The following is a 15,121-nucleotide window of genomic DNA, read 5'->3' as shown; positions in this document are numbered from 1 at the left end:
TTGGCGTTTCTGGATATATATTTTTAGATTTTTTTATTTGCTTCTTGTAGACATTTATTCATACAAACATTTTTTTTTCAATATTGAATTGTGTTACTGAATTCCGGGGATAAAATTTTGTAGTGAATTAAAAAAAACTGACTTGTTCGTAGAAAATTACGATGAATGGAAAAAAATAAAATTGACAAACAATGTTTGATTGTGATTTAAACACAGTAGAAAATCACCATTCACTATCTCATCATTATAATCATCAAAGTCATTATTGTTATTATTATTATTATCGACAAGAGACTAACAACAACAACAAACGAACAAACAATTGATTCGATTGCCCGAAAAAAAACTTTTTTTTTGGTTCGTTTAAAAATGACCGATTCTGGAATGTTTTCTTTTTCATTTGATTTTTCTTTCATTTTGATTCTGGAAAACAAATTGGATTTTTATATTTTTTCGTGATAACAACAACAAAAATTGTTCATGTTTGATTATCATCATCATCATTTCATTGATTTTTTGATCTAGTTATTTATCGAGAACCAAAGAATTTTCTTCAACTTTTCTCTTCAATTCAATATTATTATCATTACGAATTTAATGACAAAAAAAAATACCAAGATAATAATTTGTTGTTTATTGAAAAAAAAATAGATTTAGAAATGAATTATGGCAGTGAAGCTCACTTTTCAATTGGAATTTAACCATTTTAGAAAATCCAATGGCTATACAATCCATACATGACATTCACTTTAATATATTACATACATACATTCATAATGATCATCAGGATAATGGTGAACGTGTCATTGTGTTTGAAATTACAAATGAATAAATGTATACAAAATGAGATATAACCATTGATGATGATGATGATCATGTTCGGTTAATCATCATCATCAATATGCTGATGATGTCAATGAATGTAGGTTCACTATGTACTACAAGGTTTTTGTATGTTTGTTGTCTGTATATAATAATTGACGTATAAAATAATGATTATAATCTAACTAATTTCTTTTAATGATGATGATTATTATTATTATTATTATTACAACAAATAGTTTCAACACTCATTATAGTGATGATGATTATAATACTAATAATTTTCGTTGTATTTTTTTTTCTCATTATTTTGCTGTTTTTTTTTGTTTTGTTTTTGTTTTTATATTTTATTGTCTCCATTCTTGTAAAATATTAATAGGCACACCATTATGGCTATTATTACAAGTGGCACCGATCAAAAACGAAAAAGATGTGGTAGTATTGTTTTTGCTCACATTTCGCGATATAACCGCATTAAAACAGCCAATCGAAGAAGATGCACAAAAAGGTTTAAGTAAATTTGCCCGTTTAGCTCGTTCGGTAACACGTAGCCGTTCGGTACTTGCTCAACAATTTTCATCACATTTACCAGTTATAAAAGCTGAAACTAGTTCAAATAAACAATATCATTTGGGCCAAGTAAGTAATATTTATGTTTTTTTCATTTCACTTATTTCCCTTGTGATCAATGTTATTACTATTATTTCTCATGAGTATTGAAGAAAATTATCATCTTTGGATAATAATGATGATGATGATGATACAATCATATGAAATTCACCTTTAAGATCATCATTATCATCAGCTATATCAATGAAGATTTGAATTCCTAAAGGTTATAAGAAACTCCAAAATTCAATTAGATTAGTTAGTTGTCTATATGATAATAATATCTACGAGTTTAATGTAATTCCATTCAATACAAATTCAATGGAATATATTTACAAAAATATATGAGAAAAACATAGAAAAAAAACTATAGATCCCTATGAGAAATAATATAACAATTTTCATTGCTTTTAAACAATATTTTATTTCGTTACATTTTCTTTTTACCCAAAATAATATTATGATTATTTTGATGATGTTAATATGAATTTTTCTATGCAATTTGATGTAGTAGTTTTGGACTACATTGAACCAACAACGAAAATCGTCAAATATCATTAAAATTATTTTTCCAATTTTATAGTCCTGAAGCATTTTTTTCCAATTTTTTCCCTGGCTATAACAAACTCAATTCGATAGAATATTTTTTGAATATTAATGTTTATGTTTTATCAGGAAAACATTCAGAATTCTACTATGTCAATATTATTTGATGATGTTTTTTTTTCTTAATATTTTTCCCTTCTCTAATCATCATAAACGATTTGAATACAATTTCAATACAAAATCAGATTTTCAAGTATACAAAGTCATTTATCATATCAGTTATATATCAAGTATACAATCTCTTATTAACAACAACAACAAAAAAAACAAACAGCAGAAATAGTAAAGAAATAAATTATTTACAACAAGACACAAATGGACAGATCTTATGTTTTTTGTTGTTGTTGAGTTTTATCAAATCAACAACAGAATAAAATTGAAAAGTAAACATAAATACTATTATTATTAAGACAATGATACGATCTATTTGTAGTTAATGATTAATTTTCACCAAATTCTCTCTCTCACGCACACACACACATTCATCTTTTTTAATGTTGTAAATAAAAAGAAAAATTCTGCTGATTCAGTTCATAAACGCCATATGTACATCTTAATTTACAATAAAGATCTCTATATATAAAATTCTTGCAAACAGAAAAAAAAGTAGAAACATTCAATAACCCCATCCAGAGTATAGAAAAAAAATGACCAACTATTGTTTATATTTTCAAGTTTTTGGGGTTAGATTGGATAATATCGGGTATATTGATCGCATTAATTTCCATTGATATTTCCAATATGACTATTGGTAGAAATTTAATACATTCATTTTATTTATCTAATATAAGTTCAAAAGCAAATATTTAGTTCTATAGAAAAAAAAATTAAATTGTTTGTTTGTTTGTTTGTTTCGATAAGGACACACATTTGAAACAAACGAATCGATTTGTCAACAAAATTTATTAGGATTAATCTTTTATTTTATAAAAATTTTCATTCAATTTATTCATTTTTTTTTAAAAAAAGGAAAATAACAAACGCTTCAGATTACATTCACGTTTCTTTAAATTTCTTCTTTGTTTCATTTACAATCCTCTTATCATTTCTTATATAAAAAACGATAATAATATTCTTTTATTTTGTTTTCCAAGAAAAAAAAACAAACTACATTCTCTAATAATTGTCTTTTTGTTTTCTTTGTTTTTTTGATATTATTTCGACTGGACTTTTTATTCAATGGAAAAACATAAACAAACAAACAAAAAAAGTTGATTAATTTAAATTCAGATATATTGCCACAATATCGACAAGAAGCACCGAAAACACCTCCGCATATATTATTACATTATTGTGCATTCAAAGCTATTTGGTAAGTCAAAAACAAAAAAAAAACAGAATAACAAAATAATTATATTGAATGATCCAAATTGACATTTGGATTTTGAAAACTTTATTCTTTTTCCATCTTTTCAAAAACTATTGTGTCTCATTATTCATTTTTTTGTTTTTTGTTTTTGGTTATCCCATAGGGATTGGGTCATATTATGTTTGACATTTTACACTGCCATTATGGTTCCATATAATGTTGCTTTTAAAAATAAAACTTCCGAAGATGTTAGTCTTCTCGTGCTTGACAGGTTTGTATTTATTATAAAACAAAAATTAAAAAAAAACAAAAAATTATTTTTCATTTCTCTTCTTTTTATATTTCAAATTCTTTCAATTATATTATTCAATTATAATTATTTGTGTCTTGAAAATTTCATTTACCTCATTCATTTTCAAGTGTCATCAGTTATGTTTCGCATGTTTTATTGATTAAATCAACTAAATAAATGAAAAATTTTTCATTTTTGTCAAAACAAAAACGAAAAAATTCTTTTCATTTTTTTTCTGGTTTATCCCTTGGAATAGGACAAAATCCAAACAAAATCATCATCAACATAGGATTTATTTAAATTTAACAAAAGAAAAAAAAACATTAATACCAATGTAATTCCAACAGATTTTGTTTTTTTTTAATAATATTAGTTTGAAAAGTGTAGAAAATCATAAAGGTCATCATCATCACCATCATACGTAAATTTCCCATTCGATTCTTTTCTTTTTTTCCCTTTAATCCACATTTTACTGTTATATTTCCACACAAAATGTAGTCAGCCATTTTCTTTTTGCTTCGACTATGACGTGAAGACATTAAACAAAAAAAAACGAAACTAAACTGAACGAGAGAGAAAAAAAACACTTTGTTCACTTGAAATTCCATAATTGTATTTGGTGGTATATACAAATAAAATGTCGTCGTCAATTCATTTAATACTTTACATTTAGTTTCATCAAGAAGAATCTCATCAACAAAATGACCCATGTATTAACTCCTTTTTTTGCAGTGAAGAAAAAAAAAAATATTTTTATTATCATTACATTATATAAATGACTCGTGTTGATCATTAACGAAAATTTTTATTTTTTATTATTACGATATTATGTGAATATATAATGTCATCAAATCCACTATACTAAAGAAATCTTTTCATTATTCCAATATTAGACCATATATAACACACATATGTTCAAAGTAATTTGCTTTACCAAAAATAGAAAAAATCCCTGAAAAACAAAAACAAAAACTTTTTACTTTTTATTATCGAAAAGGTGGTTGTCACGGCGTTCGTTATGTTTGCTTCCACTCATATATGAACCAGAAAAAAAGTAAATTTTTGGGACCGGTTGTTTTTTTTTTTTGGTAGTTGTTGTTGTTGTCACTACAGTGATACAAAGAAAATCCCAGATATATATGATCAATATTAAATGCTTCAATGAAAATGAAAAGAAAAAAAAACAAATCAAAGTTACATACCTTGTAAAAATAAAAGAAGCTTTTTATATTGAACATTATAGTGATTTTTAACCTTTTCAATCGCTATATCGGATCAAAGTAGTTGAAAATCAATGCTGTCCATTATTCTGGTTATTTAGATTTATTTTTTTGTGTGAATAAAAGTGAATATCTTTCATTTTCCTTCTTCTTTCATAAATACCCCCCTCCTCGATTCTAAACATGTAAAAATTCAATATGAATCATTTGGAAGAAAAACCGGATTCCTGATATTGACATTATTTTTTTTTCTGCTGATAGTACCGATTTTTTTTTGTTTGACCAGAAGGAAATATTTATTTATATCTCATAACAACATTAATTGATGGAAAAAATATCCATTTTTTTCATTGGAATGAATTTATTTATTGAAGATGAAAATTCTATTTGTAAAATAATGTTTATTTAACCATATAAAAATTGGTTAGATTTTTTTTTTGTCAGACTATTCGAGATTTCAGTTGGATAAATGATATATGTACATACAGATTCTTGCCAATACATCATTTCCGAGAAAATGAAATATTGGAAAATTCCACCAAATAAAAAAGAGAGTGAATGAGAGAGAAGACAAACACTATCAATATCAATATATGAATCTTATGATGTCATTACATTTTTTTCACTATATTCTTCTTCATATAGGAGACATATATGATGAAACCCAATGAAATGATTCACTTCTCAAAAAAAAAAAAAAAAAAACAAACCCAAAATTTGTAAACATTGAAAGCGATTCGAATAATTTAATTTAATTATAATTTCACTATTCGAGTTTTCTTTTTGTTGTTGTTGTTGTTGTTTTTCTTCGATTTTAATTCCATTTTATATATTTCATGATTAACCAAAACCAAATTTTTAAAATTAAATAATGCAAACAACCAAAAATATATTCGTGTGTTTAGGCTAAATTTAAATTTAAATTTGAATAAAAAAATTAAAAAAATTTCATTTAAAATTCAAAATTTATGAATTTTGTTGTTTGTTGTTGTTTTCAATTTGTTTCGTTTTTTGTTTCTTCTTTATTTCCTAAACTCTTGTTGATAGCATCGTTGATGTGATATTTTTTATTGATATTGTGCTCAATTTTCACACAACATTTGTCGGACCTGGTGGTGAAGTAGTATCCGATCCGAAAATTATTCGTGTCAATTATCTCAGGAGTTGGTTTATTATTGATCTACTTTCATGTCTGCCTTATGATATATTCAATGCATTTGATCATACGGAAGATGTAAGTTTTTTTTAATAATTGAAATTTTTTTTATTATTGATTATCATTTTTTGATTCTTTTTTTTTGAAAAACAAAAACACAGCAAGGTATCGGCAGTTTATTTAGCGCCTTAAAAGTAGTTCGCCTATTACGACTTGGCCGTGTTGTAAGAAAACTGGACCGTTACCTTGAATATGGTAAGTTTTTTTCTGGGTAGCTATTTTTTAACCATAATGGTTTAATGCATGAATGGATGCATTAAAAAATTAAGCTTCGAACAAAAAAAAAAACAATAGAGAAAAACAATTTTCCAAAAACCATAAATTCGACACCCGATCGACAATTTTATCGTTGTCATCAACATTGATAATGATGATCAACATTCATTCATCCTTAGCATCCTTTATGTGTAATGTAGATGTATTCAAGATCTGTGTGTTAAATTTCCATGTAATTTTTTTAAAAATATTCTCTCAATCGACACACACACACACCGAATCGAGTAATATATGGTACAAGATTTTAAATTTATGCCTGATGAAAGCATTTTCAATTTTTGTTTTCTTTTTCATTTTCATCATCATACAGTTCATCCCAATCTCATATACATGTTGTGTGGTATATGCTTGTTTATGCTTGAATAACAAATAATTTCCGTTAGGACGAACGATATTTGATGATCATAATGATGATGATGACAACAACAACAAACGTGTGTCATACATACATACATACACAATCAACCATCAAATTGCCGATTCTAATATTCTTTGTTCAAAGCCTGTATTAGACGCGTATAAACATGAATCAAAAATAAAATAAAATAGAACTACCTCATTATTAACGAGAATGGTTTATGGTAACACGGGGGATATGGTGTAGCAAAAACCAAAATGAACATCAACTAAAATCTTTTCTTTTCCCTTAGTGAAATGATTGATAATTTGGAAATTGGAAATTAGTTTAGTTTTTTTTTCAACGAAAAAAATAGATTCTTCCTGTTTTACGATGTTTGATTGCTAAAAAAGCTCAAAAGGATTTCATGATTTCCAATATTTGAAAGCAGCTGCTTCTGTTACGAATTTTTCTCTTTAGTATGAATTTTTTTTTCTTTAAAAAAAATTGATTTCAGAATTTATTTTGCGAATCAACAACCGGAAACATGAAAAATAAATAAGATAACTGGGAAAAAACCTTGGCATAATTCTCGGGAAGAATTTTCAATTTCTATTCATTGATTAAAATGGAAGTAAATTCATCCTGTTTCTTTACATCTAAAAAAGTTGATTATCATTATATAAGCTACGAACTGATATGAAATTTTAAACCTTGGATATCAGACATCAGACAACAACAACAACAACAAAAAACTAGAGAGTTAACATTTTGTTATCAGTCATTGATATTGTTGCTGTTGTTGTTGATGATGGACGTCATGAACAGAATTGAACACCATGTTTATAATGTTTCTTATAACCACCAATTGAATCATTTTCTGACATTGACGTTGAAATATGTCTGCATATGTCGTTTATACTCCCATTTTCTATCTATCTCCCTTCATAGCAGAAAAAAAAGGTCAACACATTAAAAGCAACAAAACCTATAGAGGATAACCGTTAAAACCGCTTTGGATATGTTTCTAAACGTTTTCTAGACTATTATTCGATTCAATGTCGACATTTAAAAATAAAATCATTGAAAATGATTGATATTCAGTCAAGCGAATTGTAAATGGAAATGAAAATGAGAGAGAAAAAAAACACTACCACCAGCAACAAGATCAATTTAGGGTTTGCTCCCGGAATCCATCAACGAAATGATTTTTCTGAATCAGATTGAAAATAATAATAATAATAATAAAACGGTCTGAATTCAAAATTCTAATAATACGCCCGACAATGCATATATGATAATAATATCATATTTCTATTTTGAGATGAAATAGTTTTTTCTTTTGTTCGTTTACAATTCGATACAACAACGAAAAAAAATTGAAGCTTAGAGATTTTGATTATGAATAAAATATACCTGAACCCCCATACACACACACAAAAAAAAATTATTATCCATCATAGATTTGGGATTTCAAATTCAAATTCAAATATTTTTCCTTTTATATTTCAAATATTTGAAATAAAATACATCAAACAAACAAACAAAATTTTCAATTCAAAATGATAAAATTTTTTTCTACTTCTTCAATTTCTCTACTCTAATAGGTGCTGCAATGCTTATTCTGTTACTTTGTTTTTACATGTTAGTCGCTCATTGGCTAGCATGTATTTGGTATAGTATTGGTCGTAGCGATTCGGAAAACTACCTCACTTATAGTTGGCTATGGAAATTAGGCAATGTTACACAGGTTTGTTTGTTTGTTTGTTTTTACATTACAATATCGATTATTAATGATTTATTCTTATTTCTTTTCTTTTTTGATATACAGGTATGTTATTATTTTTTTTTGTTTTAATATCGAAAAAAATCGGAATTGATATATCAACAAAACAATGATAATGTTGAAAAACCTAAATAATAAAGGAAAATCGTACACATTGTTTTATATATTAATCCTTGGGATTAACGACAAAAAAAAATAAGAAAAAAAGATTACCATCATCATATTTAACAATAACATATTGGAAAATAGCAATAGAGAATATCAACAACAAAAAAAAGATCATCCATGAAATAAAAATGAATGAAAAACGACAGGAGGATCAGAATCCGTTTTAATCATCTTGGAACAACAACAACGATGACGATGACGATGACGACGACCAATGAAATAGATTATTTAATAACAGAAAAAAATAAAGAATAATTCTCTTTAAGAAGATTATTGATGAAAAAAAACAAACAGGATAAAATGGAACCTATGTTGTAATCATCATCATCATTATCACTCGTCATCATCATCATCGCAATGTTGTTTGTGTTTTTATTCCAAAGCTAAAACTATCTTCAAAAAAAAAAAAAATAATAATAATAATAAAAATACTATCGATATTTAATTATTTGTCTTTCACATTTCGACTTTATATCCTAATCAAATTTGTAACAACAACAAAAGCAGCAGTCCTTTATTTATTTGAAAAAAAGACAGCTTGATTATTGAGCAGCAATGAGATGATTATGTGCTATGAATGTTTTCTGACCAATTAATCTTGAACAATAATGATTCATGTTTCATTTTGGAAATAATGAATTTTTATCAAATTCTCGTTCCTTGATTTTTTTTTGTTGTTGCAAATATTATTATGTCAATTCATTTGTAGTAATAGTAATTTCTAAGAATTTATTATCGATAAAAAAATGGTCACTTTGTTTTTATTTCATTTTTATAAAATGAGAAAAAAATAGCTTTATATTTGTATCGATAATAATGAAGTAGTCATTCTGTTTCTATTCGAATTCTTTGCCAATATTTATTTATTCAATCTGTTACATCTAAGAATTCGAAATACGAAAAAAAATTCCGAAAACAATTTCTATAGATATCTAGGTGTTTGAAAATCTAGATTCAATAAAAATCAATAGTGAGTGATGTTTGAATATGTATCTAAATTCAGATGTATTTGCGTTTGATGTAACAAGAGATTGTGAATCCTCAATTGGGAATTGTCGATGAAAATTTTTCTTTATGATTTTGTTTCACTTTTTTTTCTCATCACATGTGCATGAAGTACATTCCGGAATTGATGAGGGTTTGTTTTTTTTCGTTTTCAACATCCCAAAATGAAATAAATGTTATCTGGAACTTATAAAAAAATTGAATTGGATGCGGAAAAAAAATCTGAATTTGAACGGCAAGATTTCTTTTTTCTTTGTTCATGTTTGTCATATAATCGATTTATGACTGTTTTTTTCGAAACGTAAAGAAAAAAAAATATTCAATCTTTTGATAGAATTTATATTTGTTTTCGAATTCATCGATAACAATGAGCCATCTTTTTGATCTTGAGATTTTTATATATGTAGTTTTTTTTTATAAATCCTATAAATCCACTGGAAAAATAATAATATTTGAAAAAAACAACAAATGATTACAATGTGTGCTTACACCTTTTTTTTGGTTATTCATTTTGTACTGTCAAAAAAATGTAATTTAAGAAGATTCATTGAATTATAATAATAATAACCTATATTGCTCAAACATATCGAATATCAAATGTTTTTTTTTTCATTTTTTTATCAATCTCTTTTTCTGAATTCAATAGTTTCCATTTCATCTAAGGCCTAATAATATAACAGCACGTGTCGAACTTGAAGGTGGACCAGAAAGATCAACAATGTATATAACATCATTATATTTTACAATGACCTGTATGACAAGTGTTGGTTTTGGTAATGTTGCACCCGAAACTGATAATGAAAAAATTTTTACCATTTGTATGATGGTCATTGGAGGTATGTATTATATATTTCATATCAAATTCAATAAAAAATTTTTGATTGAAAAACGAAAATAGGACAAAACATAAAAAATTTCATTCATCATTATATTTGTCCATACTCGAATTCTATTTTTTTTCAATTTAAACACACATACAATAGGTTTCTTTTCTTATAGTATTATTTTTTATTTCAAATGTTTTTTATTTCATATATAAGGGATTCAGAATTAGATTCAGAATTTTTGTTTGTCTTTGTTTGGGGGTAACAATATTCATTGAATGGAATGAATGTTTGAACATTTGAGCAAACACAAACATTTCCAGTCATTGAATAGACATACAAAAAAAAAAATTTTAATTTCCGTTTTATTCAGTCATATATCCTTTTTTTTGAAAGATGCTACTAATTCTTAGAACTGAAAAAAAAGAAAAAATAATAATTGGAATAGAATTGATTTTTTTTTCATTTTGGAATTTTTTTTTCTTCGGAAACAAATAGCCGTTAGGAAATTTTGGTTTTTAATGTTTTCTTTTTGGTGTTTTCTTCTTTTAGCCCCCTTTTGACATTTGTTATCAATTTATTTTTTTTTTTGTCTGATGTTAATGTTATTTTTTTGAGTACTTCGAGAACCAAAAAAAAAAAAATTGTAAATTTCCGGAAATTTACAATCCGCAATGATGATAGTAATACTTGATTATCAACAAACGAACAATAGAAAAGTCGAACATCAGAAAAACTAATTTCATAGAAGTTGAACAAATTTTTTTGTTTTGTTTTGATTGTGTTAATTTCATATGATTCATGATGATGATGATGATGATAAAATCTTGATTCTCAATTACATTTACTTTGTATATTAAAATATTTATGGTCATATGATAAATTTTTGCTTGATTATGACAATTTATTTTAGCCTGAAAATGATCGATAATTTATGTAAAATAATTGATTTATCTTAATAATAATTACAGTAGTATGACATATTTTGAAAATAACGCCAAATCATTAGTTACTTTAAATCATTATATAATCATTCTCTTTCCAGAATAATTCCCGGAATTTTGTTTTTTGAAACATACATTAATAATAACTTATCTTTAATGCTTATTATCTGATTATGATTAATTGCATTTAACTTATTCTCTTATTCTTTTCTTATTGTTTATGACTTTGAATTTGGCGAATAATATACGTCACTTATAGCTCTATTGTATGCAACGATTTTCGGTCATGTAACGACCATCATACAACAAATGACCAGTGCTACAGCCAAATATCATGATATGTTGAACAATGTACGAGAATTTATGAAATTACACGAGCTTCCAAAAGCATTAAGTGAACGTGTCATGGACTATGTTGTTTCAACATGGGCTATGAGTAAAGGAATTGATACGAAAAAAGTATTAAGTTATTGTCCTAAAGATATGACCGCCGATATTTGTGTCCATCTTAACCGGAAAGTGTTCAATGAACATCCGGCATTTCGATTGGCTAGCGATGGTTGTTTACGTGCTATGGCCATGTATTTTTCAATGGATCATAGTGCGCCTGGTGATTTATTATATCATGTTGGTGAATCAATTGATTCATTGTGTTTTGTTATTTCGGGATCATTGGAAGTGATTCAAGATGTAAGTATCATCATATTCTTTTAAAAACCATTTTCCATACATTTTTTTACGACATAGGACGAAGTGGTAGCCATTCTGGGTAAAGGCGATGTATTTGGTGATGCATTCTGGAAAGAGCCAACCATAGGACAGTCATGTGCCAATGTTCGAGCTTTGACATATTGCGATTTACATGCAATTAAACGTGACAAATTGATCGAAGTACTTAATTTTTATCAAGCATTTGCAAATTCATTTGCAAGAAATTTAGTGCTCACTTATAATCTTCGACATCGGGTAAGATGATAACAATGTTAATTTTCAAAGAAAAAATTTTCTCTAATTTATTTTAATATAAAAAAAGTTAATCTTCCGTAAAGTGGCCGATATAAAACGCGAACAAGAATTAGCTGAAAAACGAAAAAATGATCCACAATTAGATTTAGCTCAAGATCATCTTGTAAGAAAAATTTTTTCTAAATTTCGAAAACCTTCCGATGGCGTGCCTTCAACTGGTATACCTAGTCGTCCTGGTTCAAGTGCCCCAAACTCAGCCGATGTTGAAAAAGGTTCGGATGGAAAACCAAAACAACCACAATCAGAACCTGAATCAAGAGTTGCTTCGGCATTCAAAGGATCAAAATGGGCTGCCGCATTGGGTCGTGATTCTAGCAATGTTAGTCGTGATGCTGAAAAGAAAGCACATGAAGTGGAAAATGCATTGTTTGATCGTGATGATCATAATTTGAATCTATCAAGAAAAACAGAATTAGTTTGTAAGAAATCTGAACATATACAAGTAGTTAAAGATATACGACCACCAACACAGGGTAATAAATGGCCAAGAGTTGCGACAGGAGGTAGTGTTAGACACGAAACAATTGAAGAAACGGCTGAAGATGAACAAAAAACCAAAACTGGTGGTAATGAGACCGCCGATTCCAATAAAATATTGGTTCAACCAAAAAGTATAAATAGTGTTGATTATCAACAAATTGTTGCCACATTAGTTGATATGCGTATTGATCTGAAATTAGAAATGCAAAAACTTACTAACAAAATTGGAAAGATTGATGAACACATATCGAATATAACTAAAAAATTATCCACATTGAATATTGATGTCGATGATCATCAACATTCACCATCGACAGATGTAACAGCCACCTCTTCCATATTTTCTGCTCAAGCTGCAAAAAATTCAATTAAACCGTTTTCTACAATGGGTCAGCAAAGTACAATCGAAGAGGTCGATGAAGAAGCTGTGACAACGCCAACATCTAAACGGATCGATTCGACTGCCAGTAAAACTGGAACAACAATCGTTAAAGATCATAAAGTATTGGCCGCAACAACTATCAGTGGTCAACAACAACAACAACGATCATCTGCACATCATCGTAGTAAAGTTAGTCTGGTAACGGCTGGTGTAAAGAAACATGGTAAATCTAAATCTCATCATCAACCGACATCAGGAGATATTGTTACTGGAGATGATGATGATCAACAACATCAATCTAAGAAACAATTGCCCGATGATGACATGCGTGCTATATTGGAAAAGGAAATTGCACAACAAGATTTAGATAATACTGATGAAGATCAAGATATGACCAGTAAATTATAGCTACAAATTTTATATGTCTACCAATTTAACAAAGAAAAAAAAATATGTTCGCCTTTTCTAAATATAATTATCGATAAAGTCAATCTCAACAGCCATCATCATCAACATTATCGATCGATTTTCATTATTGATCTTTATTATATAAAATATACAACAATACAATCTGAATAAATACAGACATTCTTTCGTTCAAAAATTTTTACACGATTTTAATAATAATCAAATTTACTCATCATCATCATCATCATCATCATCATCACAAATTGAATTCAACATTTATACAATTTGAACATATGCCTATTATTCTTATATATCACATCACTCACACGATAAGAATTCCAAATCGACATTCGAAACAAAATTGGAAAATATAAATTTTTTTTTTGTGAGTCATGTTCAGTATTCAAGCATCTATATAATAAACACGAGAAGCGAAGCTTCTCGAGAGTGTCGTGCACAAAAAATGAAGGGCAAGAGAAATGTGTTAGGAAATTTTTAATACACAAATGTGATAGAAAGGGTCTGCAGAAAAAGTCAATGTGCGCAACAGTCTGCGCAACACGAAATGTTAACACTTAGGCCCAGGTCTCATTGCAATGGGACCATAGCCTTAGAGAAAATTGTGGTTTGCAAAAAATCCCAATAGGAAAAAATAGCCAAAAAATGGAAATATTCAAGCAGATTAGGTAAGGTTTGTGCAACTAGGTTTTCCGGGAGGAACTAACTAAAGCGCCAATATTTGTGGCTATTTTTGGCGATTTTCTCCACTAGCGATATTTTTTTTTTGGACCGATTTTCGGTGAGACCCGAAACAAATGGATAGAAAACAAATAATCGATTGTATCAAATGAATAAAAAGTTGGATAGAATCCCAAAAGAACAAAACTTCAGCCAAAGATTTGGGAGATGGGCGGCAACACACACTTGTTTATAATATAATATTTTATCATTCAATTCTTCTTTTTTTGAAGCTAAAAGCCGTTAAATTCATTCATCTATGACCACTCCCTCTACATAATTAATATCAACCCAAAAATGTGTATCTGGTCCAAAACCGAATTTTTATCCCATTATAAATGAATTGTATTTTTTTCTTTGTTCTACCCACACACACATACACACAAATAAATGTTCTCTCAGATCCGTCTTTCACACAAACACATCAAAATCATAAGCTTCAAACATTGTTAATAATTTCATTTTCTATTTCAAAAAATAAAAAATAAAACGAAAAAAACAAAACAAAATCCTAGTTCTAGTCATATCAATATACATACCCATTCTTATTCTTTGATCTCTCTTTTATTCAATTGTTATTTGTGATCCACAATTCATGTTTCTTTATATTGTTTTTTTTCTCATTCTTTCTCAAATGATGTATTGTATTGAAATGTTCGATTGTTTTTTTTTG

The 15,121-nt window shown here is 27.5% G+C and overlaps 1 protein-coding gene and 1 long non-coding RNA gene across 3 annotated transcripts in view; both read left to right on the top strand.

Moving 5' to 3' along the window:
* LOC113793113 (potassium voltage-gated channel protein eag-like) overlaps positions 1 to 14,807 on the top strand; it is a 28,248-nt gene extending 13,441 nt beyond the window's left edge. For both annotated transcript variants that reach the window (XM_027343082.2, XM_027343084.2), the window contains 10 exons: positions 1,202 to 1,461; positions 3,249 to 3,349; positions 3,510 to 3,617; positions 5,906 to 6,092; positions 6,176 to 6,269; positions 8,295 to 8,437; positions 10,293 to 10,482; positions 11,674 to 12,104; positions 12,162 to 12,380; positions 12,448 to 14,807. In XM_027343082.2, coding sequence (XP_027198883.2) covers positions 1,202 to 1,461; positions 3,249 to 3,349; positions 3,510 to 3,617; positions 5,906 to 6,092; positions 6,176 to 6,269; positions 8,295 to 8,437; positions 10,293 to 10,482; positions 11,674 to 12,104; positions 12,162 to 12,380; positions 12,448 to 13,710 — 2,996 coding nt within the window. In that variant the 3' untranslated portion in view covers positions 13,711 to 14,807. The remainder of the gene's footprint in view (positions 1 to 1,201; positions 1,462 to 3,248; positions 3,350 to 3,509; positions 3,618 to 5,905; positions 6,093 to 6,175; positions 6,270 to 8,294; positions 8,438 to 10,292; positions 10,483 to 11,673; positions 12,105 to 12,161; positions 12,381 to 12,447) is intronic.
* LOC142645646 (uncharacterized) lies at positions 6,283 to 6,909 on the top strand. Its single transcript, XR_012846729.1, has 2 exons — positions 6,283 to 6,584; positions 6,661 to 6,909. It is a non-coding gene; the product is annotated as an uncharacterized LOC142645646 (long non-coding RNA).
* Positions 14,808 to 15,121: the final 314 nt, after the last annotated feature.

This window comes from Dermatophagoides pteronyssinus, unplaced genomic scaffold (genome assembly GCF_027571235.1).
Source record: "Dermatophagoides pteronyssinus isolate colony J.1.1.1.1 unplaced genomic scaffold, Derpt_VIB-CSIC_2022.12 sq0001, whole genome shotgun sequence".
Lineage (NCBI taxonomy): Eukaryota > Metazoa > Arthropoda > Arachnida > Sarcoptiformes > Pyroglyphidae > Dermatophagoides > Dermatophagoides pteronyssinus.
This window is presented reverse-complemented; position numbering and strand designations above follow the sequence as displayed.